This window comes from Salminus brasiliensis, chromosome 2, assembly GCF_030463535.1.
Source record: "Salminus brasiliensis chromosome 2, fSalBra1.hap2, whole genome shotgun sequence".
In the NCBI taxonomy this organism is placed as follows: Eukaryota; Metazoa; Chordata; class Actinopteri; order Characiformes; family Bryconidae; genus Salminus; species Salminus brasiliensis.
Window position 1 is genome coordinate 31,648,521 of NC_132879.1, and position 25,922 is coordinate 31,674,442.

Consider the following 25,922-nt stretch of genomic DNA (forward strand, 5'->3'; position numbering starts at 1 on the left):
TTGTAATGTGCTATATTGTGTTAATACAGCACAGAAATACGGATCAAACTTTCCATGAATCTGTACAGCACGCCTTTCAATTGCATCATGGTACATGACTCTCATCCAAAGGCTCAAAACGGATTGGGAGACAGGTCGAAATACTCGTTTCTGCCTCTCGCAGCGTCTAACTGGTGGATATATGAGTTCGTTATCTACTTCTCATCTGTAATTGCTGGATTTGTGCATCCGTCTATGGCTTTGTGTGAAAATTACCAGTGGACACTCAGAAACTCGTCACTCTGGTAAACTCATTTTAAACATCAAAACAGTTCGTCCACATGAGTTAAGGTCTGTTTTCACAGGAAATGTGAAGCATTTCTAAAATCTGACTTCAGGTTTTCATGTGTAGGGTCAGATTAGCTCTTTATTTAGTGCTCTAGGTCACATGTGGTCTCATTATGGAGAAAGATGAGATTCTGCATTAAGTTCTGAATATTTTGATGTATAACATGTAGGTATTATCCTATATGTGCTTTTAAAGGGGAAAGGAACGGAAAAATTGAGAAATTGGCCTTAGACTCTTGAGGGTTAATATGCATTATCTCAATGTCATGCCGATTTTAAAAAGACTAGCGTTTTTACCGTTGAACTTTACAAATCTGGCTTAATTTGTCTTTAGCAAATGTCTGTTAATGTCACTTGAAACATGACAATATTTTACTCCACTGAAAATAAAAAAAAATATTTTACTTTACTTTTCTGTTGAAAGCTGTGTGTTGACTGCTGTGGCTGTTGCATTCTTATCTGTCTCAGTGGTGGAAGGAAGATTACAGTGATGGGCTCAGGATTCGCCCTCATCCAGAGAGCCACTATCAGAGTGAAGGCGGCTGATGAGTGGTCTGGGCCGACGACGCAAAATACAGCAGAGGTATCCACAGTCTGCTTCTCTGCAGTAAACCAGTTTATAAATAAGGGGAAAACATTTGGTCCAGATTCTCTCCTGAAGATAACCTACCCTTTATCCCCCTGTGTTTTTTTCTGTCCTTTTGGAAATCAGAATCATAGCGAGGGTTTCTCCTGCTCAGCTTTCGGTTTCAGTTATTTGATGCGGCAGACACTTAATGACTTGTAATTCCAAAGCTGTCATAAACAAAACACGAAGATTAAACAAGCATTTATCTTGTGGAAAAAAAGGAAAAAACTTGATGAATGTTTCATGTAATCTTTCTTATCTGAGGATAAGCTTTTGAACTCGCTTCTTCTTCTTCGTCATCTTCTTCTTCTTCTCTCGCTGCCACCCCCCTCACACTCACCCACACACTCTCACATTCAGTCCCCCTGTAGCCACACTGAATACCAATAAGTCTAAGAGCTCTGCAGCCTTCTGCAAGGCCTTCCTGAAAAATGAATACTTCTGTAAATATACGTAGAATATATAGAAGTGTATTAGAGTGTAATTGGAATGCATGGTATAGTGCGAGTGGTTCAGGAGGTCTTAACTGGGTTGTGTGAGTGTGCGTGTGTGTGTGTATGTGTGTGTGCGTGCTCCGAGTCACACTGTGGGAGCAGCAGAGGGGAATAAGTGGAGAAATCTGATTCACTTTCATTTAGAAGCTGCATTAATACAGGGCTGGATGTTCTGCTTGATTAACACAGAGGGCAGCCATAGTGAGAGGGTCTTTTTCTCTCAGTGTGTGTGTCTATGTGTGTGTGTGTTTCTCCTCTCTGGCTGGTAGGGCCGTGACTAAATAGCCCTCAGGGTCTTCTTAGCAATTGTAGCAGAACAGAGACTGTTCTCACACCACCATAGTAGGTGTGTATGTGTGTGTACGTGTGTGTGTGTGTGTGTGTGTAAAATGCTCTACTCTAACTTCTTTTCCATTACAATGGGTTCTTCTGTCCCCTCAGTTTGTTCAGGAGGCTGTGATTAAGAATGACACTACGCTGCAGTTCCTCTCACCGGTGGTGGACAGGAAGTATGAGAGCCAGTCCTTCAGCATGTCCATCCATCTGGACAACGTGGTGGACAAGCTCAGTCCATTCGAATATCACAGAGATCCCGACTTCTTCCCGCTGTCCAACACAGTCATCATAGAGAACAGCGTGTTCATCGTCACGGTGCGTCCTCCCAAAGGACACTAAATACAAAAGTCCTTCCCTTGAAATTTCCAAGTAACGTTTGGTGTCCAGTGTTTGGTCAGTCCTTATGGCCCGTTTTCTACAGGTGTACAAACCGTTGACGAACCATGTAGTGATTCTACCAGGGACTCTCAAAATAAAGTGTTACAGAGAAAATACCTGCAAAGTTATTTACTTGACACTAAAATATACTAAATTTTTTATTAAAAAAATGCTACAAAGGGTTCTTGTAGAGAATAACCACTTTTTGTTTCATAAAGAACCATGGTCCTCATGGTCCCATTGATATCTTGCTAGGAATTTTCTATGGTTAATGGGAAAAGTCCTAACAAAATGTCATATCCGCAGAATTGTTCACAGCTCAGCTCTTATAATGATGGCTCCCATTGTCCTCTTAAATTGATCAAATCCCAAGGAAGCAATGTTTTCTTTAGAAAGGTTGTTAAATAAATCCCCATCTTTATAAAAAGAGATGTGAGAGTAAACAACCTTTTATATTGGTAAAACAATAAACCTAAAAATTTACTTGTTTAACCTTTAAAGGTTCTTCATACAAAAATGGTTATTTATGGAGCCAAACCCGCTTCTTCTGTGGCATTGCTCAAAGAACCCTTTATATCACCTGTACTAATCACTCGAAATGAAGCAGGTTTTTGCCTAAAAAATAATTTGCCAGTTTTGTCTTCAAAGGATGCATTAAACCTGTTTTGTCCCAAAGCTGGTTTAAACACCGAAAAGGTTTAAGTGTAGATGAGTGGTTGGTGTGATAACACCACTACCTGGCACTGAGCTACCCCACCGTGTGGGAGACTGGGGTTCCATTCCCGGCCTAGGTGACTATGCTGCACTACACCAATAAGAGTCCTTGGGCCAGACTCCTAACACTGCATTGGCCCACCTGTGTAATACGAGTAACCCTGTAAGTCGCTCTGGATAAGAGCATCAGCTAAATGCCATAAATGTAAATGTAAATGAGTGCAGCCATCACAGCACAGAGACGAGGTGCACTGGGGTAGAGCATTTCCAGCGTTCTGAAGTGTTATGTTGCTCTAAGCTGGAAAAGAAAGCATATTTCATAAAAGCTAAGCTAAGTGTCACCAAACATTTGACTGGCAGCGTAGCTCAATTTGTAAATCTTATTCATGCCATTTGCATATGTAGAACTGCCAACCCTACAAATGTTAAATATTAAATATTTAACCACAAGTGTGCGTCAAACAGTGAGAATCAAGCTCTGTAAATATTTTCACAAGTCGTCAGCTTAAGCTTATGGTAATATTTTCATTTTTGAATATTTGACCTGACTCCCAGCCGGTACCTATTTTTCCATCCAGGGTCGGGGTTTTTCCAAAGCCATGACGGCTAAGGAGGCGCAGGCGTTTGTGGGCGACGTACCCTGTAATGTAAACACTCTTCAGGACGACAAGCTGTTCCTGGACCCTCCAACCACCACACCCAGATCACGCTCTAAGAGACAGCGGCGGGACATCGCGTCTGAGCCCCTCGACCTCCTGGTGAGTCAGCACTTTACAGCCGTTCTAGCTTCTCTGGCTCTGACACAGATGCAGATTGGGGCAGAGTACTTTTTTGGACAGAAAAGGTAGTGATGGCCGTAAATATTAAAAAGTCTGTGCTGAAGGTAGTCAGCAATGCAGTATCTAAAAAAGTCAAATATTCAGTAGGAGTTATATGGCTGCTGTCCAATGAAATACCATGGACATACATGTATCCATGTACTTTGTTTGTTCTTAGTTTTCTCCATGGTTTGAACCCTGTAGCTGCTCTGCACACCTTGTATTATAATACTAATTCAGTGGGTACAATGGACCAATAGAAATGCTCTAAATGACTTCGCAGTTTTGCAGATACATGTTTTTAATTGGACAGTGATGATATTTAGAATATGTGTGGATAAGGCACATTTAAAAAAGAATTCTGAAGTTCTTCATGTACTTCTGCTAATGTCTCTCATCTCCTGCCTCAATCACTTCTGTTCCCACCGTCCCCCTCGGAGAACTGCTGCCTGTCTCATCAACTCAGCAAACACTTTAGCAAACTCCAATAACAAAATATTTTTGTTTGACTATAAAGTGGGAAGCAATATTGTAACATCAAGCACTGAAAAGCATGTACAAGTCCAGCACGGCACCAGTGCTGAGCTTGTCTTGTGCAGTAAAATATGTAATGTATTCTGAGGAATTTTCCATATTGGAATGTGCCTTTTTTAAAATGAGGCCTAGACTTAATACTGATATTTAATTTATGTATTCAGAATACAAAATTCCAATACTGCATTCCGTTACATCCTAACCCTCGACACTTGTACTTGACCTTGGACCTTTCATTTTTGATTGCCTCGCTGGTTTAGTCTGTCAGTCATTTTTATGATGTTTAGATTAGCATATGGGTATCATAAATGCTAGAAGTGAAATTAGATGTAGGACTGCTTTGCATTTTTGTTATTAGGTGCATACACCCCAGTTTGGTGTAACAGGTTTAAGGACTTTAGAGACACAGAGAAGCTCACCGGGAACGTTATTAAAAACACTATACAACAATAATACTCGACACGTTTGTGGCATTCAAGCAATGATTGATTAGTATCCCCGACCCAATATGTGCTAAGAAAACATTCCCCACACCTTTACACCTCCTCCACCAGTCGTACTGTTGACCCAAGGCAGGTATGGTCCATGGATTCATGCTGTTGACATCAAATTCTGCCATCTGTGTCCCTCAGCACAAATTAAGATTTATCAGACCAGGCTACATTTTTATGATCTTCAACTGTCCAGTTTCGGTGATGCTGTGCCCACTGCAGCCTCAGCTTTCTGTTCTTAGTGAAATCCAATGTGGGGGGTTGCACCTTTTTTGTGGACGGTTGTGCTAAAAGTCCCAGGAGACCAGCAGTTATAGAAATACTCAAACCAGACCGTCTAGCATCATGCCACTGTCAGAATCACAGAGATTTTTGTTATGGTAATTGTATATATTTTATAGATTTTTTTTAAGCCAATTTGATGATAGACAGCATCAAGTGTACGCTGCCTGATTCAGCACAAACCCAGCTTTACAGTTATGCCAATTACTGAACTCAGATGTTCCATATAAACAATAACAAAAGTGCATAAGAATAACACCAAGTGCCTTAAATGAATCTGCTGGATGGTGAACCTAATCCTCTGATTGGCTGTCAAGCACTGACAACCAACATAAACAAAACAGTGTTGAAAAAATGCCTGGGATGACAGTCTGTATTTATCTGTCGATCTGCAAATTGGGTTTAGGCTTGGGCTTAACAAGGCACTACACAAAACAACTCAGTTTGTCAGAAAGCTCACCTTCTGTATTTTAGCATGGAATTTTTCGTGACTGTTTTGGCCCCCTTTAAGACCAAATGCAACACAACTGATCTTAAAGGGAGCACCAGAATCATTTATAGCCCAATGCTTTGGTTTGAGTTGATGGTAATTAAGGTATTTTGTTTCTGTTTAATTTTCTGCCTCAGATCAAGTTTGGTCATGGAGAGTGGTTGGTTGGCTCTGTCCACTACGAGAGGAAGTACGAGGTGAAGCTGGACAAAATCATTATCCCTGCCGTCGTCGTCCCCATGCTGCTGATTATCGCCATCTCTATAGTGTGCTACAGGTAAACGATTACTGTTTGAGCTTTATTCCTCTAATTTCTCATGCAGGGGCTTAAGATTGTAGACACAAATGACATGAATAGTCATCACTTGCTTTTCTCGTTGTCTGTCGCACACCTCTCTAAGGAGGAAGAGCCAGCAGGCTGAGCGAGAGTATGAGAAGGTCAAGCATCAGTTAGAGAATCTGGAGGAGAGTGTGCGTGACCGCTGCAAGAAGGAGTTCACAGGTCATTACACTTTATTACACACACACACTGTATAGGCATGCTGAAAAAGATTGAACAAACTCTGATGCAGTGCCTGTATGTGCTTATTTCCAGACCTGATGATTGAGATGGAAGATCATACCAATGATCTGAGTGAAGGACGTATCCCCTTCCTGGATTATAAGACCTACACAGACCGTGTCTTCTTCCTGCCCTCTAAAGATGGAGCCAATGACGTCATGATCACCGGAAAGCTAGATATTCCAGAAGCCCGCAAGGCAATAGTGGCCCAGGCTCTCAACCAGTTCTCCAACCTGCTCAACAGCAAGACCTTCCTTATCACTGTACGACAATAACTAATAATAATACATACCTGCATACTGTACGTATTTATATAGTGCAAAAACCATTTCTTCTTAAAAATGGTTTTAAAAGCGTTTCTGTTGGTTCATTCATCATTAACTTTTTGACACAATGTAAAGAACAACTGCCAGATTCCAATTATGCCAAAAAGTGAAAAATGGCAAAAATGGAAATGGTTTTTGTGTGACAGCGACAATACTTGGCAACTTAGTTAAACAAGCAAATGATTTTAAATCAACACACACACATTTGGTTACATTTACTCGTTTAGCGGATGCTTTTGCTCGACACATTTTTTCATCTGCCAAGTGCTGGGTCAGTTCCTTTGGAGGAGCCTGATTTAAATGCCTGGCTTAAGGGCACGGTGGCAGTAGCCATCAGCTCATTTCAGTCCCATGACCTCTTGAATAAAATTTTTTGACCATTGGACTTTTACCACCAAAGTTCAACATTAAACTTCTAATGGAGTTTTAAACCACCATTAATGTTTAACATTTTTGTCAGTAATGTGAAAAGTATTGATTATTATTGACGTCCGTTAAGAGTCTCGAGGCTGCCATTGTAAATTGGCCATGCAAAAAATAAAGAGTAGTGCCTGTCTCAGTTATAGAAAATGAGGCCCAATTATTAGCCAGGCAAATCTCAAAGCTACTACAGTTTCCCTTTTGATCATTTATATTCATGCCACAAACAAACCCACATCTTTGCCTAGTTGCGTATATCTCATAATACACACTCACATTCACATTTGACCTCTAATCAGGGACTCTCTTAAGGCTGCACACTGTAGTCATTAAGTAATGACACAGATGGAAACAGAGAGGAAACACTGTCTTGTTAAAGCACAGTTTGCCCAGTTAGTTTAATGATATCAAAAGTCTTGTCCTTTTTATTTCTATTGTCTACTGGGATTTCAGCTTAATTCGAGCACTTCTCCAAGTTACAAAAATAACGTCAGAAATTGGCTCAGTTACTGTAATCGTACAGAAGATTTCCTACTCAAGAGACCTGTGATGTAAATCCCTGTCCATCTGCGTCTTGTATGGTTTGGTATGTTCTAAATCTCTTTTCCCTCTATTTCTAGTTTATCCGTACTCTGGAGGCTCGTCCAGACTTCAATGCGAGGGCTAAGGTATATTGTGCCTCTCTGCTGACGGTGGCCCTGCATGGAAAGCTGGAGTACTACACAGACATCATGAGGACTCTGCTGCTCGGGCTAATGGAGGAGTATGTGCAGAGTAAAAACCCTAAACTGATGCTGCGCAGGTGAGCTAACACCCCCCACACACCTCACTAACTACACTGCAGTGCACCTCAGTAATTAGTACTTGATTAATACCTACCAAAAGTGATCCAGTACAGGGTAATGTTTTTAGTACACCTTCAGAGGTCTTGTGGATTCCATGACTTGAGGGGTCAGAGCAGTAGGGAAGATGACCATATTAGACAGGTGGTTATCATTTGTGGCTGATTGGTGTATAGGAATTTTTAAAATCTCCTCATTGGAGAAACATTATTGTTCTTGTTCTGAATGTGGATGTTCCTTTCAAAGACCGAAGCGTCTTGCTTTCATTTGCTGTTTCCTTCTCAGCTCCTTTCTCAAACATCCCTCATGAGCTCAGATTAGGATCGGATAACAATAGCCCTGGCTCTGCTGTGTTCACCATTATTTTTAGCCATTTGTTGATCTGCCACTCTTTGCTAGTTTAATTATAATTCTCCTCAATCAGACGATGATCCACAGTAATTATCCCGCTCTCTGATTATCCCATAAGTGTTCATTAGCTGCTAATCGCTAACATTTGGAGCATTTTGAGGTAAAAGAGCAAACAGTAATTGGCTAGAAAACAAACGTGCATTGGTGTGTGTGTGTGTGTGTGTGTGTGTCTGTGGGGGCATGCACACATGTTTTTCTCCTCAAGGTCAGAGACAGTGGTTGAGAGGATGCTGTGTAACTGGATGTCCATCTGCCTCTATCAGTTCCTAAAGGTAATTCATGCACTGTTGTATCATTATGAATTGGGTAAGAGCATGTAGACTTGAGTTTGCCATTTCTTAACAAAGTGCCTTGGTGCACCTGAGATCAGCACTCTAGATCTTGATGTTAAAGAAAACATCTATATTATAATATGATTATTATTTTGTTATTATTATATTATAAAGGTGATTCACAATTTTCTCTCATAAGCAGTTGGGCAAAAAACATTTAGACAGTCATCATGTGCTAGCTAAATTACCCTTGCTTTCTTTGGTCTCACATGCATCATCTTTGGACCCTTAATGGCCAATGAGTCATGTTTTTAGCCTTGATTATGATGATCATAATTGGCATATTGCATAAATGTCAAGTTTCCCTGAGTCTATGCAGGTATTATTAGATGTCAGTCAGCTCTAGAGATGGGAGTACAAGCTGAAATTCATGGCCAAAGTGTATGTGAGGAGAAAGTGAATAGAGCTGAGAATCAGTAAAGCCCTGATGCATTGCTACGCTACGCTAGATAGACTGCCTGTTCTATAATTAATAAAATGCATGGTTGTAATCCTCCTCCAGATGTCAACTGAAAAAGAGTAGATGGTTGAAGGTGGAAAACGAAGACCAGGTTTATGAGAGGATGTATCTGCATTGTTTGTTGTATGCGTAGGACTCTGCTGGTGAACCACTGTATAAACTCTTCAGAGCGATAAAGCACCAGATAGAGAAGGGACCTGTGGACGCACAGGTGAAGAAGGCCAAGTACACACTCAACGACACAGGCTTGCTGGGAGATGATGTGGAGTACTGCATGCTGGTAAGGGCTTTGTGTGGATGCTGTAGTTTTGGGTTGGGGGGGATAATAACATGAAGCTATAAAAATCATTTTCCTGTGTTTAGTAGTGGTGTAAAATAATTTGATTTGGTCTTAATTCATCAGAATGAGGGTAAGTATTTACCTATATATTGATTGCACTGATTTTACATTAGTTGGTTGATTGTATAAATTTTCAACAATTCATTTTTAGCTGAACTGAAACTCAAACAAGTCTTGTATTTAGTCTTCTATATTCTTTGTTTAATTTGTTTCTCCAGTTGCATTTCCTGTATATTCATTAATTATAAATAATAGATTCATTTCATTATGGACTATGAGGTTTTGTGGTGTGCTAGATCACAATCAAATCATAGTGACATTTATTTACACCCTCTGTGTTTACGGTCAGGAGCCTATTTCCATGTTTAGCAATTTGATCTGTTCCTCCAGACCCTACAGGTACTGGTCCAGGGAGAAGGTCCCGACATTACTCCAGTGAAAGTGCTGGACTGTGACACCATTTCTCAGGTGAAAGAGAAGATCATCGAGCAGGTGTACAAAAACCTGCCCTACTCCCAGAGGCCAAAAGTAGAGAGTGTGACACTGGGTAAGGCTGCAAAACAGAACAGTAGAGAACACTACTGGTGTTTTTTATACCTTAAGGCTATGTGCCCAATGATCCTGCCGTGAATTCTAGCATTATGAACCGCTGACTCCTTCAGATATTATTTTCGCATTGGAAATCCATATCTTGCTGCCATAGCTTCTGAAAAAATGTAGAAAGTCCTGGCTATATAATACCAGATTGTTTCTGTCTGGCTCACCACATTTCTTTGAAAGCCTTAGTTAGTATGTATCTGTGAAAAGCATGGTTAATTTGATTTGAAGCATTTCAAATTGATTTGGGACAAATGCCAGCGTAATTCAATCCAATATTTCTGCTATTCTTCTACTAAGGGGTTGATCCCTTTCAATTGGCAGGAGCTGCAATGTATGAATCACTACACCCCTAGTCTGCGCTGTATGATAAGTCTCAGTCCCCCAGTCACTCCGGATGAGGTATGACTGGGGTAGAGGTGTGCACTAGTGAAATACAAGGTTATCCACAGTTTGACGCTCTTTCACTGCCACTCATGTGTCTGCACGGTCGCATGATGGAGTAATAGGCATTCTTTGCTAAGTGCCGCTGCCTTGACAGCGTTGTATGTCTGGTTGTTTGAGTAGATGCAGCAACAGGCTTTACAAAAAGAGGACTAAGACCTTTCGCCCTGCCTCTCATAATAATAGAGAGAGACAGGGTAGGCTGAGATAGATAATAATATAGAATGTAAGAATGTGTTAGAGGCTCCGTAGAAAAACGGCAAAAGGTTGCTAGTTTTCCTACTGTTATCATGTTAACTTAACCCAGAATCAAAGACTTTCATAGCTAGCTTCTGGAATACTCTGAACTCTTTGCCCCCCCACAGAGTGGCGCCCTGGCTCTACGGGGCAGATTCTGTCTGACCTGGATGTGACCTCTCAGAAAGAAGGGAGATGGAGACGCCTTAACACATTAGCTCACTACAATGTGAGTATCACTCCTAAAAAAACCCTCTCACAACATCAGAATTCATTGGAAACTTGATTTATATTATGATACCACAATACCAAAAAAAGTATCATTATGATTATTATATGATATGTGTTATTACACTGCCGCATTTAAGCCAATTCTCATATTGGGATCCCCTGTGGTCCGCGTCTAACATTTATTTTTATATTATAGCCGCTCTTCTGTATGATCAGACCAAACGGGTCTTCACTCCCCATGTAAATCTGTGAGCCTTGGGCACCCATAACCCTGTCGCTGGTTCACTAGTTATTCTTGCTTGGTCCACTCTTGGAAACTACTAACCACTGCATACCAGAGACACCTCACAAGACCTGCCTGATGTTTTGGAGATGCTCTGCCCCAGTCATCTAGCCATCACAACTTGGCCATTGTCAAAGTGGTTCATATTTGTATGCTTGACTGGTTTTCCTTCTTCGGCTTAATGCCTAATATATCCCACCACATTGACAGGTGCTGTTGTGGCGAGATAATTAATGCTATCCACTTCACGTCATGTTTTGGCTAATTGGTATATGTTATATGTGAATGGACAAGGCTAAACTGTTGAATAGGTGGATAAATGTTTAAATTGAAAACTAGCTAGTGTTTCGCAACTTACATCCTATATATGGACTTTATACATGACTATGGATGAAATGGTATATTTTAATACTTGAACAATATTTACATGCTGTATTGTAGTTTTTAATTTCACACACATTACATATTCTGCACTAGAGCATAATATAACATCAAATAATTGTTGGTCAATACAGTGTGCAAGTGTTTCAGTTGTGGTGTTGAGTTTATAAGAGGTATTTAAGCTGTTCAAGCAAGTTTCATTTTGTTTGGGGGCTGGACTGTTTGTGCTTCACTGCGTTCAGGCTCATCATAGCATCCATCATATTGTAAAATTCATACCAGCAATGACAGACCAGTATTGACTTTTATAATGGTACTCCTCCTACGTCTACCTGAAAGTGGTTGGGTAGGGATTGAAATCCAGTGTAAAGAGCTATGTGTGTGTGTGTGTGTGTGTGTTTATGTGTGTGCTATGTGTGTCTTTTAGGTTCGAGACAATGCCACGTTGGTTCTCTCCAGGCTTTTGCACACACAGCAGTCGTACGATCAAAACCACGACAACCATGAGGAGAGTAAGTGGAAACTGTTCTCCTAATAAGAACATAATTTCTTTTGGATTTTAGAATTACTAGCTGTTAAATTGCATGCACACATACACTCTGGTATGTGCACACACTAGTGTGGATCAGTAGCACACAAATGAAACGGATCGGCACCTGCTGACTGGGCCCACATAATCCCTTCTACTCCCTCGTAGGAAATGCCTTGCTGGAAGATGATAAAGTGTTCCATCTGGTCAGACCAGCAGACGAGCTGGACGAGATGAAGTCGAAGAGAGGCAGCATAAAGGACAAGTCCATGACCAAAGCCATCACGGAGATCTATCTCACGCGCTTGCTCTCGGTCAAGGTAGACACCAGCTCCAGAAAGACATATAGTCAGTACAGTAGAGTTTCGGCCAGACGAGGTCCTGTATCAAACCTGGTGTGAAATCACATTTCCTGCCTGAAACAAGTGCAGGGTTTAACCACACAGCTCCAGGAGCCTGCCGTCGTGGGTTCATTAATCAGTTAGAATATTGAATTCCACAGTTAGTTAGTTAGTTTGAATAACTGTGTGAGAACTAACGTGCACCCACAGCTGAACTGACTATAAAACTAAGAGCAGAGAACAACACACATAGTGTGTGGCTTCATTCGCTGCTTGAGATGCCTGTACTCCACTACAGCTTTACGTAGAAAATAGCTATTTGCTGCTGTAAGAATGTTTAAAATGTAGGACATACATATTAAATGTGTAGTTCTTTAAATTGTTGTTTGCACAACAATAACTTATTGTTATCCTGTTAAATTCTCTAATTTTTCTTACAAATAAAAAATGTAAAAAACAACAATGGTATCAGATGAAATCTTAGAAACATATAATATCGCATTTCAGATTGCATTTCTTACCACATGTGCTAAGGAAGATTACTCTCAAATATTTCACAATCCATGAGCCCCCTTCAGTTTAAACTCCAGGACTTGTTCCAAGCGATCGAAGCTTGTTTGAATTGTATATGCCCAGTTTGTGGAATTGTGTGATTGGCTGTCTGGTATCTATTCATGTGTCCTTTGCAGCAAATTGGGCAATTAGCGCAAGTTTCACCTTAGGCAGCATTAAGTGAAGGTTTGAAACACAGCAAAGTAAATAAGGGAAGAGTCTTCACTGGGGACTGCATGTGTTCTAGTCTGTCTCGCGCTCAGCACAAATCAATATATTTTCAAGGCAGCTGTGCATGACCGTGCTGGATACCTCTGGCATAAAGATTAGCATGGCCTTCTGTTGAGTGTGTAAGGGGTATGGCCATCTGACATTTTCACAGCTTGACAATCATGCAGTGAAATGTCATCATTTTCCAATATGTCATGATATTGTTTTATGGACACAAGATGTCACATTTGGGCAAGCAGAACAATGTTTACTTTTTTAAATTAAGCTCTAATTCATTCTGAGATGGGGTTAGTGCCATGCTTATCATTACGTCATCACCTAAGAATGGATATAGGGCCTTTAGGGCATGTAGATTATGCTGCTTTGTAAGTCCATTGCTTTGTCTCCACTTACACCTAAGAGATTCCTGTCCTGGGGAACCTCTTTGCTAGTGTAATTTGTGGAGACTGTGTTTTGTGTTTCTCCTCAGTGGTGAAGTCTTTTTAAGGGTTTTTAATGTTATGCTCAAAACAAAGAGGGACACACTGGTCATGATTGGACATGATTGGAAGAGACTGTGTGTGGTTTTGTTTCGGTCAGCATTTGTGTCTGTGTGCATTTTAAATTCTTTACTCTGTGTGTGTGTTTGGTTTCAGGGCACGCTGCAGCAGTTTGTGGACGACTTCTTCCGCAGTGTTCTCTGCTCAGCAACCGAGGTGCCACCCGCTGTTAAATACTTTTTTGATTTCCTGGATGAGCAGGCCTTAAAACACGAGAATGTGGACGAGGAGACCATTCACATCTGGAAGACCAACAGGTACGTCTGAATGTGTGTGTGTTGAGAGTGTGTTTGTATCATCAGTGTAGTGCATTTTTGCATTTCTTCTTATTTGCATTTTTAGTGAGATATGAATACTTTAATAATATTTAAATTTGGATTACATTACAGCACATGCTTTGTCCCAATTTGTTGCTGCTTGTTTGTAACTCCACCTAGCACTAGCAATGATCCTGACACTAGGAGGGTAAAACCGTCGCCTCTTTTTAAACTGCTGCCACCATTGCCAGGCAGCCAACACGCTCGGAGGAAAGCCCCGGCTTCTCTGATTCACCGCACCAGCTAATGTAAGACGCTTTACAGTGATGAGAGGATTTAGCGCCATCTACCCACCCAGAGAGAACACGTTTAGTTGCACTCTCTTGGACTTTGCCATTGATGGCAAAGTGACGTGGCTCGATAGTCAAACTCGCAACCCCTGGGCCACAGTGGTAGTGCATTAGACTGCTGAGCCCCACTCAGAGCCCCCAAAATTACGTACTATTACACAGAACATCTAACTGATCATTTCAAACTTATATTTGATAAGGTATGTATTGAACTCCAGAGGAGCTAAAGATGGGTGATGCTGGAATACTGAACTAAACAAATTTTCATTTAATTCTTTTTATTTGCAATTTTATCTTTATTTGTTTTATTTATTTATTTACTTTTTTTTCTTTGTGTTTTTGTTCCCTTCTATTCTGCAACAACAAATTGCACCACAATGACTTTTAATAAATGTAAGATTTTTGACATTTTTAAATTGAAGGTTTTTTCCCCTTTCTTTTAAAGTTGACATTTTGGAGATCTGAGGTTTTTGTGTGATAGCGATGAAATATAATATTTCTCTGCAAAGTTAATCCACGCAGATCTAGTCCCATCTATTACATTTTATAAAATGTTTTTGTATCGGCGTCCACAGATATGTACATGAAAAAAGGGTTATCAGCCTATAATTTCCATATCAGCTGAACATATAAATCGGTATACTTGTTGGATGAGACCAATACTAGCTAATGTAGACGATCCATTGTTTAGCACAATGTATGTGTGTGTGTGACTGTTATTGGTTCAGACTGACTCACGCATTCTCATCCTCGCTCATGTCCTGCAGGAGTGTGACCTCCTCTTTTATATTCAGGGTATCTCATCTGCTCATGGGACCTCGCAGCATAAATTAACGTCAGCTCCGTGTTTGTTTATTCCCGCTGATGAGTTGTCGTGGCCGCCGCAAGATTGACGGCCGTTAGAGAGACGTGAATAAGGATGATGAGCAATATCATCAGACCTCGCTCACTTCACGCTCTTGTTTTGTTCTCTGAACCAGCAGAGACCGCTCCTATTAAATATGAATGCGCCAAAGAGCCAAACAAACATGGTAATTACGTCCCTGGTTAATTTAATTGTGCTGTTATTACACACTCTTTTTATTTTGTTGTTGTTCTCTCGCAGCGCAGAGGGATGCAGCTAGCCGATATATATTCCAAAATTGCCCATCTCAATTAATTTGCCTTTAAAACGCATGACAGAACGCAGGGGCAGGAGCTATTTCGGGCCTGTTTGTAATTCTCTGGCATCGCTGCAATGGAGGGGCTGTGGAGTCTCTTGTGTGTTGGGCTTCTTGTGTATGTGTGTGTATGTGAGGTTTTCTGTGGCCACTGTAGTGCGTATGTGTGTGGTTTGGGAAGGGGGGGGGGGGTAGTTGCGTGGGTGTTGGAGCATGTAGCGAGGCTTTCACTCAGCAAGTGCCCATTTGTTTGCTCTCAATGTGAGAGTTCAAAGAAAGCGTCGGTTAAAATGTGTAATTTTCCTGGTACAGTAGGAATGCACTCTCAGGTCAATGATGAATAGCAGGGGTGTTCAAAATTCTGTTTGTGGCTCCAGGCGTCGTATCCAAGGAGCTGATAAGCGGTGCAGTGCTCAGCTAAGCCACAGTCATTAAATCTCCTCACAACTTCCTTCATTGTAACAGCTCGCCATATTAAGGCGCTTGGCTCATCAGGGGAGTTACTACAGTGCTGGACCTTCTGCTCTGTTCATTTGGGCCTCAGTGTATAAAGCTATGTGCTATGGTAATGTGCCAGTTACTAAGCAGCTTCTCTTCTCTTCTCTGCAGTCTCCCTCTAAGGTTCTGGGTGAACATTCTGAAGAACCCTCATTTCATTTTTGATGTCCATGTGACAGAAGTGGTTGATGCCTCGTTATCAGTGATCGCTCAGACCTTCATGGATGCCTGCACAAAATCTGAGCACAAACTCAGCAGGGTAAGGCAAATGGGCTCCATTTCTGCACTCGTCTGAGGGCAATTTAGCCTCTGGTGTTAATTATCTGAGGATAGGATTTGAGATGGGGGTTCAGGGCCCAGACTCATATAAAAGGAAAAGAAATCTTAAATCAGCCATTGGCTATGATCAGAATATAGACCTCATACATACATATAAGTCAGAATTTACATTTTCATTCTGCTTCAGTTTATAAAGTACATCTAACGAAAGTGTGTTTCCCTTATAGGACTCGCCCAGCAACAAACTTCTCTATGCAAAGGAGATCTCCTCATATAAGAAGATGGTGGACGAGTAAGTCTCATTATTATTATGACCTGTAAAAGCTGATGATCCTATTTACATCATTATGATTGACTAAATTATATATGGTTTAATATATATATTAAAGTTAAATGCATTTGATTCATTCTTGAAAATGAGTCAGAGCATCTCCTTTACTCCACCATGAGCCCATATGAGCTTTTGGTGTGGTATGATCCTGTTGATGATCCTCCATCAATCCTGCAGATACTACAAAGGAATCCGAATAATGGTACCGGTCAGTGACCAAGACATGAACACACACTTGGCTGAAGTGTCTCGGGTGAGGATGTCCTCTTTGTGCTCTCCTCTGTTTCCTTAACAGAATACTTTGCAACAGAAAATTAAAGTAAACTGAGTGTTACCATGATTGTCCTGCTTGATGTGGTTCTGTCCTGTAGGCTCATACAGACAAACTGAACACACAAGTGGCCCTCCATCAGCTGTACCAGTATGCGAGCAAATACTATAAAGAGGTAAGAAACGTCTTTACAGTTGGTGGTGCTCAGTATTTCGCTCAAATCATTATTAGTAGAATGGATTTTGCAATACTTCCGTGTCCAATCATACTAATTGCTATGAGCATTTTGACCTGTCATAGTTTTAGATTAGAGTTTCTGTTAATATTTTGATCATGAATCATGTTAGAATAATAAACTAATTTGGTTGAGTTAAAAAAAAAAGTCTAAAGAAATGAAGTATCATGGTGCAGAGAAGCAGAAATGTAATATCCATAAGAGGACGCAGGTTCTCAAGAGGATATAGAAAGTATGTGACCCAGATGTGTTTTTTACTAGCACGATTACAACCATTACAGCTCTGACTGGTTGATTTGCACAAGGCACTATGATGACTCACAGGAGCCAAAGAGCTAACTAGCTAAAAAAGAACTGTTGTATACTCTTCCTTCCACATAGTAGGCCTCATTAAAAACCAGCGATCATGAGGCCTGGTTTGTGTAGCAGCCAGTTTTCTGATACCTAGCAGGGCCCTGAGGTGATATGCTGCTCTGCAGTGATACCAGTGCACAATTGTGGCAAAGATTGTCTCTTCAGAAGTGTTCTCCAGAAGTGGAAGTTGCGTTTTACTGTCTCACCAGCTTTAACTTGGGCTTTAGCTTCAAGACACAACAGTGTTAGAGATACCTGAGTGCTATTTATCAGGTAAGTGATTCACACAGCAAGTAAAAGTGACCGACCTATCTCGTCATATATATGACACAGATGTTTAATCTGTGTGGCAATGTGAACAGCCAAAAACACACTGAATCTGACATTATTAGTTCTAATTTGGGTCATTTTCACATGGCAATGCGGGATTGTCTGAACAGCCAGATCAGAATTCATGTGACTTTTGTGTCAATCCAACTCGACATTCCTCATAAATGCGCTGAGGAGAAACGAAAATGGATGACAGCAGGGAGGAAGATAACAGACAGATATTTGGGTCTTTATTTAAACACAATTAGCAGTCACATATCACAATCTCTCTGTGTATGAAGAAATTTCTAAAGCAATGTCCGAATGCGGCCACTGGAGGACGTGGCTGCAGTGTCGAAATAAAAAGCTTAAAGGCAAAAAAAAAGTGCCCTTTTTATCAGCAAGCTTGAACACATTCTCAGTGATAATCCTAGACATCAGCCACTGGAATAGTCTGATAGCTTCTGTGATGCTGGGTGGTCTTTTGCGCATGTGCATCAGGTTAGGAGCGTGAACTGTTCAGACGAATGTGGGATATAGGTGACATAAACAGATACTTTTAAAAGATCTTTTAAACAGAATTTGGGACACTTTACCTGCTGTGTTAACGTAGCCTAAGTGTACTCAGTTCTAAGTAGGTTACACTGTGTACAGTATGTCTATTGGCTAACAAATGTGGCAGTTCACCTTAATACCTTTACTGTGGAGGTTCTGTAACATGAGACATTCTTTTCCTTCCCTTTCTCTCTCTCTCTTCTTTAAACCTTACCTAGATTGTTCAGTCTCTGGATGAAGACCCTGCAGCACAGAGTAAGCAGCTGACGTTGCGACTCCAGCAGATCGCTTCTGCACTGGAAAACAAAGTGACAGATCTCTAACCCTGCTGCACAGAGATAGAAAGAGACAGAGAGAGAGGGAGAGAGATGGGCTGGTGTGGAATCAAACTGCCAGAGGTCATGCTGGGCTCAAGTCTCTGGGGTAGGAGAAAGAGGATAGGCCGAAAAAGGAACAAAAGAATGAAGCCCTCAGAGTGTAATTAGCATTATAACTATAATCAGATGTTCAATTTCTTCCTGTGTAGAGAAAAGAAGTTTTAAGAATTGTATTATATATTTTTTTTATTGTGCAGTCTTTAATGCGGAAAGCTTTATAATGAGAACAGAACTTTTTAAATGGACAGCCTTGTGTTGATTGTGTTTATAAAGCCTCTGTGTATATGTGAGGGATCTGTGGGGGTGGGCCTGTGTGTCTATATGGGGATGTGTTGGGGATGTGTGTCTGTGTGTTGAGCGTGAGTTGACTTCTGACTGCTAATTGCTCACACACAGGATGCCTAATTTCTGACCCAAAGGGAGTCGCCCAGTCATCTGTATGACCCCATTGTGTGTGTGCGCGCGTGTGCGTGTGTGTGAATGTGTGAGCGCGCATGACTGTGAGCATGTTTGTTGTAATGTAAGCTTACCTTGGGGTCATGACCTACTTATGTAATGTCCAACCAAACATCATCTGATGGACCCTGACTGGCAGGAAGTAGAGCGGTATCTCCAGCAGGCGGTGATTTTATTTTTCTATTGATTCTACGTGCGGACCTGCTGGCCTGATGGGGTCAGCTTCCATCAGACGACACACTGGAAAAGCCAATAATATAATTAATAGCACATTTCCTTTACATGCTCTTAATGCACCATAACAACATGGACCAACCTGAGCACAAAGAGATTCTGTTTAGGCAATAGCATTTAAACTAAAAGAAAAGAAGTGTCTGTTGACACTGAACATGTCATTTTTTTTATATACAGAGAGATGTTTCAAGTGTCCTGAAACATTTGTTCAATTGTACGACCGCCGTTGTTACTCATTGTAGAAATGTGGTTATTATTATATTGTGCGATGAGATGATTTTTTTTTTTACATTGTCAAATGCATCTCATAAATAGATGGTTATGTTTTATGGGTCATGGTACCAAAACATAATATTGATGACAAATCCTTTCTAGTTCATACAAGGTTTGGTACAACACTGTAAAATAAAACCTTTAAGGGGAATTCCACAGATTTTCCAAATTTCTTTATAGTTCAGTGTAGAGGTGGGCAGTATGGCGATATTTAGTTGAATTGAGATAAATTGATTATTACCATGATACACAATATGCTTTTATGTATATATCATCGTTTTATATATTGTTAATGTCATCAGTACTTAAAGTACTTAAACACTGATCATTTAAACTGGATTGAGTACACAAACCTAATTTGAGTATGTGAAAGTAAGTGTATCATGAAAATGCCTTTAAATATTGTGATAACACTTTTATCATATCGCCCAGCCCTAGTTCAGTGGTTAAGATGTAAACATTCAGACATTCAGAGTGGTTTGGTGAGAAAAGTCCCCATTCAGATTTGGATACGGTGGTGGTGGTGGTGGTGGTGATAGAAACCAGGGGTCACTACATCTACAAATATAGTGATTTTTTATTAACTATCCAAAGTCGTCAGTAAACCCAGACAAGTCTTCTGAGATGTGTAATGTGTTTCATATGTAATGGTAATACCTGATCCTTATTTAACCTCGTGTCACAAGTATCAGTCAATATTTGTACAATACAAACTTTCTGTATTGTAGCTTTTAGAGGCTTGAAACTCTTCAGACATCTGGTTCTCATAAGCACCACTGTGATCGGTAGGTTTCTCTAGATTAGAGCATTTCACACCAAACCACTCTGAGCGACTTTTTGTACATCTCAACAATTGAATAATGTAGAAATTTGGGAAACACTGTGAAATGCTCCTTTAGGATAAGCTTGCCCTGATACCTGTTTTTGTCCAGCAGGGGGTGTAGCTCAGCTCACTAAAGCTCAGGGCTAGTGGGCCTCTGCTGAAATGAGCATCATGTGAGAATCATGTGAGAATCCTTTTTCCAAGGAGGACATTTTACCTTCTAAAGGTTCCAGCAAATAGAAACAGCTTTACACTGATCAGCCATAATATTAAACTCACCTGCCTAATACAGGTTAAGTTTCCCCTGTGCTGCCAAAACAACTCAGACCTGTCAAAGCGTGGACTCCACAAGACCTCTGAAGGCGTCCTGTGGTATCTGGCACTCAGATGATAGCAACAACTCCATGGGTTGCATCAAAGAGCCTTGGGCACCCATAACCCTGTCACTGAGTCACTGGTTGTCCTTCTTTGGGCCACTGTTGGTAGGCACAGATCCACTGCACACCTGACCACTGCACATCTGCTGTTCAGGAGATGCTCTTTGACGTAGTGCCCATGTTCTCTGCTTTCAGCACATCAGCTTCAAGAACAGACTGTTCACTTGCTGCCTAATATGTAGATCCCAGCCTGACAGGTGACAGGTGCCACTGTAAGCAGATGTTAAATGTTGTTCACGTCACCTGTCAGTGGTTTTAATATTCTGGCTGATCGGCATAAACACTGAAATTCACACTGCAGTGTGTATCCAAATGGATGAACCCTGTACTTCTGATAATGTAGTGTGTGAGCAGCATTCGGCTAAGACATTCGTGAGGGAGAGCAGCTGCTTTGGTACTGAACAGATAAAGAATGTGGTACTTCTGAGCTAAACTGCATATATGCTTGTATCTTTATCCAGAACTGTCCTTTTGTTTCGTTTAAATAGATCATTATTTGTGTTCATACTATTAGACGTCATAATGTATGTACCAAATACTGCAATACAGCAATCCTTCTCACAGTTTTGAGTATTATAGGTGTTTAGGTAGCCTTTTTTGATGCTCGCTTTTTCGAAAACCGTTTTTTATTGCTGCCGATCCAAAATCAGTTTTATTCGCACTCTCATAGCCACTGGGGTTAAGATTGGGGTCTGGGAAAACTGGTCTTAGATCACCGCAAATCTGGGTTTATTTTAGCCTCTTTCAAGAGCGGCATCTCTTAGGGCTTGTGTGGCTCTTCATTTTGACTGCCAGATGGCTGGATTCTGGCCTTGGAATGGTGGGATTCCTCCTGAAAGTAACGGTGGTCTGTCCGCGATCTCTCTGTCGCTGAGCATAATGAAGAAGCCTTGCGGCAGTTGGCACTGCCCACTCAATTCCCCTCTGCTTTAATGAAACCAGCGGGAGACGTGTTTGATCTTAATTGCATGCAAGCTGCTGACACCGTGCTTTTAAATATGCTCACAATATTCCTTCCTTTATCATTTATTTTTTTATTATTATTTCATTTGGATTCAGAAACGGAGACCCAAGCCCCTATAGCTCGATGTAAAGCTTCTTTAGCCTTTCTTTCACCAAAACGTGCCTTAATGACATTAAGTGTTACTACTATCGTTAATTATATCGATGATATTGAGTGGCAAAATGGCAAGTTTTAGAGATAGGGTGCTTGCAGTGTCTTTGCAGCTGTGGTGTTGACCGTGAGTAAGTGCAGTCGTCATGCTAAGATCATTTGTGCTGTAGCCACAATGTGCCAATTAGGTTGATCACAAGCAGGGGAGAAAAAGGCCGTTTTTTTTAACGTGCATATCTTTTGGGCGTCCGTGATTCGTGAGTGGGTGTGTGTGTATGTGTGCGTGTGCACTTTTGTAGACGTCATCCTGGGATCAAAATCTCAGACTGATCTGACCTAAACAAGGCCGTGGTGAATGTAAAACCATTCCCCCCCAAAGCATCTGCCATTACGCTTTTATTCCTGATTCAAGAGGCGGATGTGCAACAGAGGTTGTTGACTAGCGCTGGTGTGTCCCCCTGTTGTGTTTCTCCCCCTTTGCTCTATTGTTTCTATGCTATTTCATAGTGTGTATGAAAAAAAGGTATCTATACTCGACAATGACCTTCTTACTGCTGTGCAGTTATTTTTATTCCTTTATGTCCTTATGATAATAATATATGCCTTTGTATTAAAGATGACGCAAATCTGTCAACACTGTATTTCTTGTGTAATAATCCTATGCATTTTGAGGTCCAGGAAAAAATGGCAGTATGTTGTGCTGTTATCCAGATGGTTTTTTTTTCTCCCCTCCTTTTTTCCTTGTGAATGTGTAGTGAAGTGAGATAGCTGGGACTGTTTAAGGTACAGCAAAGGCGAGAGACTAGAGACTAGCCTTGGCTCCTTCAGGCCCGGCTGCTCAGAACAGTTCTTACATGCCTAATCTGTTTGTACTGAAGTGCTCGCCACTCAGTGGGGGGGCAAGGCCCGAAAAACACACACCTTGCACCCTTACGTCAATAAAGAGTCACTTCCATTTCATCGCCTCTCTCGCGCACTTTCTCTGTCTCTCTTTCTCTGGTCCCTTTCTCCATCAATGAACATTTGCCACCTCAACAAACTTCATGATGGTTCGGTTGCAATCGAACTGTCGTGTGACCTGGAATTGAGTTCGTTTTCTTATTAAGATGTCAGGAGAAACTGTCACTCAGTGCGCAAACTGTTTTTTGAATGTGTAATGTCCCAGTTTATCTCTAATAACATTGCAGACAGCCCACATTTCATTATAGGAAATGTGCCAGTGTCAATTTGTTTGACTGTTACTATCTAATTTAGTGAAATTACAGTTTTGATTGTGTGGACAATAGCTTGGTGCTTATTACAATGTGAGTGGTAATGTAAAGTATATAATCAATAGGCTGGTGCATAGCTGAATGTAAAAAACAATGTATAAAAGCAACAGCTTGGTTCATATACAACTATAACATAATACACACTATTATGAAGCATAGCTTTGTGCCTATTTTAGTATTAAGCATAGAATCAATAGCTTGGTGCCTATTAAAATGATATAAATCAATATATTGGTGATTATTACAATTATATAAATCAATATATTATAATCATGTAACATATAGAATCAATAGCTGAAATAATTAATAGCTTGGTGCATATCATAGTAAACAACCGGCTAGTTGAGCGTTGACCCCCTAAGGCATAGACTCCACAAGACCTCTGAAAGTTTCCTGTGGTATCTGCAGTCCTGTAAGTCATGAGGTGAGGCCTACATGAGCATCAGTCAGCCAGAACCAGTGACCCTGTCGGCAGACATGCTCTTACCCAGTCATCTGGCCAACACCATTTGGCCCTTGTGAAAGTGGCTCAGATTCTTCCGCTTTGCCCATTTTTCCTGCTTCAAGAACTGACTATTCATTTGCTGCCTAATAAATCTCACCCTTTGACAGATGCCATTGGCTGATTGGTGTAACAAATGAAATCAATAGTTGTGTTTTATATATATATATATAAAGGATGGAATGCTCAAAGACGCTCCTCAATACTCCAGCTGCTACTCTACACTCTGACCTTTCTGCTGCAGAAGCAAGTGAAGTCAGTATATTAAAGTTATTGGGTTCATAAAATGAAGAGAGACTGCACCTAAGCTAGTGCGTGCTGCAGAGAATAAACAATTGGCTGTTGCACCAGGACCTCCAGCGACAGCCCAGAAAAGTTCATCTAAAAGAAAATTAATTAAATCACAAAAAAAGGGGGAAGGAAATAAATAAATAAATGTAAAAAGATGAAAGAAGGCATTGCCTGGTGCTGCGTTCTCTAACAAACCTTGGAGCAGATGAGAGAAATATCAAAGAGAAGGCTGGCTCCCATGAAACCAAACCAACAGAGCGATACAACGCCAGATATGCACTTACCACCCTTCCCACCCCCACCCCCAACCAAAAAAATGAGGGAAAAGAAACTTCAAGGGCCAGAATAATTACATTCTAGTAATCAGAATCCCTCGTGTCACATTGTTAGACAGACATCTGGTGTCAGAAATCTAGTTCCACATCTGATCATTTCACTGCAGTCTGTGACTGAGACTGCGGCAGTCTCACAGTTAAAAGTCAGCAAAAGAGCTTGCTGTCAAATGACTAACATGCTACAGGAAGAAGGAGCAAGAGTGACCACCAGCAACCGCTCAGTCTTGCATGTTCTGCAGGCCATGGCGCCTCAGTTCACCCATTTAAATCCACACCATCCAGAAAAAAAGCTAAATCGCCTGCACAGCATTGCTTGTATCTCCAGAATGGAGACTTGGAGCGTTTCTATTGGTCAATTCATTGTGATATTTTTTTCACAATATTGAGAACAAGCTTCACATTACGTCAAAAAAAGCTACCAAGTTTTTGTGTGACAGCTCCAACATGTTTTAACCTGCAGTGCTGTATCTGTGCTCCTCACATCATACTTCACATCATACTTCAGACAGGTTAATGAGACTGAGCCTGTTCTTCCTCTTCTTCCTACACATACACACATCTCCACAAGGAGAAGCAGAGACCTTAATTAAACTAGAAAACCAGAAAAGGCAACTTGACAGTTGTCATGATTAATATTGCATAGGTTGACCACAAACAGATGCTGTGGGTGTGTGTGTTCAACACGTCAGCGCATCCACCAGTCCTCCCTCTCTCTCACAGAAGAGTTTGACTCGCACCAACCCCCGCCCCCAACCCGCGCACCCCTCAGCCTAGCCCAGTATCACCTGCTATCAGGTTCAAGTTCTGTGTCCCAGAAACTCTACTTGAATTGGGACACAGTGACAGTAAGTAATGTGTGTCAGTAATTCTATGCTTGAGTTCACTTTGTCAAGATTTTCTAAACATCTAAAAAATCAAAAATATAAATATGTAGATGAAAAATATATGCTTAGGTATTATTGGTAAAATCATTCATTTTCTGGTTATTATTGTCATAATTATGGACTAAAAAAGGAATTTCACTCAAAATATTCAGAAACACGTTTATTTCCAAAAAATTGGAAAAGTGGTGGAAGGCACTCTTCACCCAACTATGGTCAAGGGAATGGGTAGGCTATGGCAGAGGGGATCAAGCAAGATGGACCACATCCTCATTCCTGGCTTGTCCACGACAAAAGGTGAGCTGAGTCTCACATCTGATAAAGACCACAGCTCAGTACCTAAATGACGGGCACTGATGGCTGATTCCATTCACATGTAACCAGCTGTGTCAAATGTGTTTAGCAGATCAGGAGTGGCATGCAAAAGTTTGGAAACCCCGGGTCATAAACTGTTACATGAAATAGTTAAATAGTAGAGCACAAACGACAGACTAGGTCATGCGAATTTCAAAGCTTTAGAAACACTCTTGATTCTTTTAACCTTTAACCTGTCCCAGCAATCAGCAGCCCATTGCGCCCCTAAGCAGCTACCTAGCGCTCTGAAAGTGAAAAGAACGGATGCCCATAAAGCAGGAGATGGCTTTAAGAAGATAGCAAAGCATTTCAGGTAGCTTCAGGTTTCCTCGGTTCGTAATGTAATCAAGGAAAGGTAGTTAACAGGTGGAGGTCAGGCTGAGGTCAGTCTGGAACTGCTCGTGGGATTGCCTGACAGGCTAATT

At 41.0% G+C, this 25,922-nt stretch overlaps 1 protein-coding gene across 6 annotated transcripts in view; it reads left to right on the forward strand.

The window, feature by feature from the left end:
- Positions 1-22,823, forward strand: part of plxnb2b (plexin b2b) — a 158,798-nt gene extending 135,975 nt beyond the window's left edge. For all 6 annotated transcript variants that reach the window (XM_072672363.1, XM_072672364.1, XM_072672367.1 and 3 more), the window contains 19 exons: positions 796-910; positions 1,891-2,100; positions 3,456-3,635; positions 5,630-5,769; positions 5,894-5,994; positions 6,088-6,317; positions 7,421-7,602; positions 8,259-8,325; positions 8,979-9,125; positions 9,576-9,732; positions 10,592-10,692; positions 11,786-11,870; positions 12,056-12,207; positions 13,647-13,807; positions 15,927-16,074; positions 16,322-16,386; positions 16,603-16,678; positions 16,797-16,871; positions 18,368-22,823. In XM_072672363.1, coding sequence (XP_072528464.1) covers positions 796-910; positions 1,891-2,100; positions 3,456-3,635; positions 5,630-5,769; positions 5,894-5,994; positions 6,088-6,317; positions 7,421-7,602; positions 8,259-8,325; positions 8,979-9,125; positions 9,576-9,732; positions 10,592-10,692; positions 11,786-11,870; positions 12,056-12,207; positions 13,647-13,807; positions 15,927-16,074; positions 16,322-16,386; positions 16,603-16,678; positions 16,797-16,871; positions 18,368-18,472 — 2,497 coding nt within the window. In that variant the 3' untranslated portion in view covers positions 18,473-22,823. The remainder of the gene's footprint in view (positions 1-795; positions 911-1,890; positions 2,101-3,455; positions 3,636-5,629; positions 5,770-5,893; positions 5,995-6,087; positions 6,318-7,420; positions 7,603-8,258; positions 8,326-8,978; positions 9,126-9,575; positions 9,733-10,591; positions 10,693-11,785; positions 11,871-12,055; positions 12,208-13,646; positions 13,808-15,926; positions 16,075-16,321; positions 16,387-16,602; positions 16,679-16,796; positions 16,872-18,367) is intronic.
- The last annotated feature ends 3,099 nt before the right edge of the window (positions 22,824-25,922 follow it).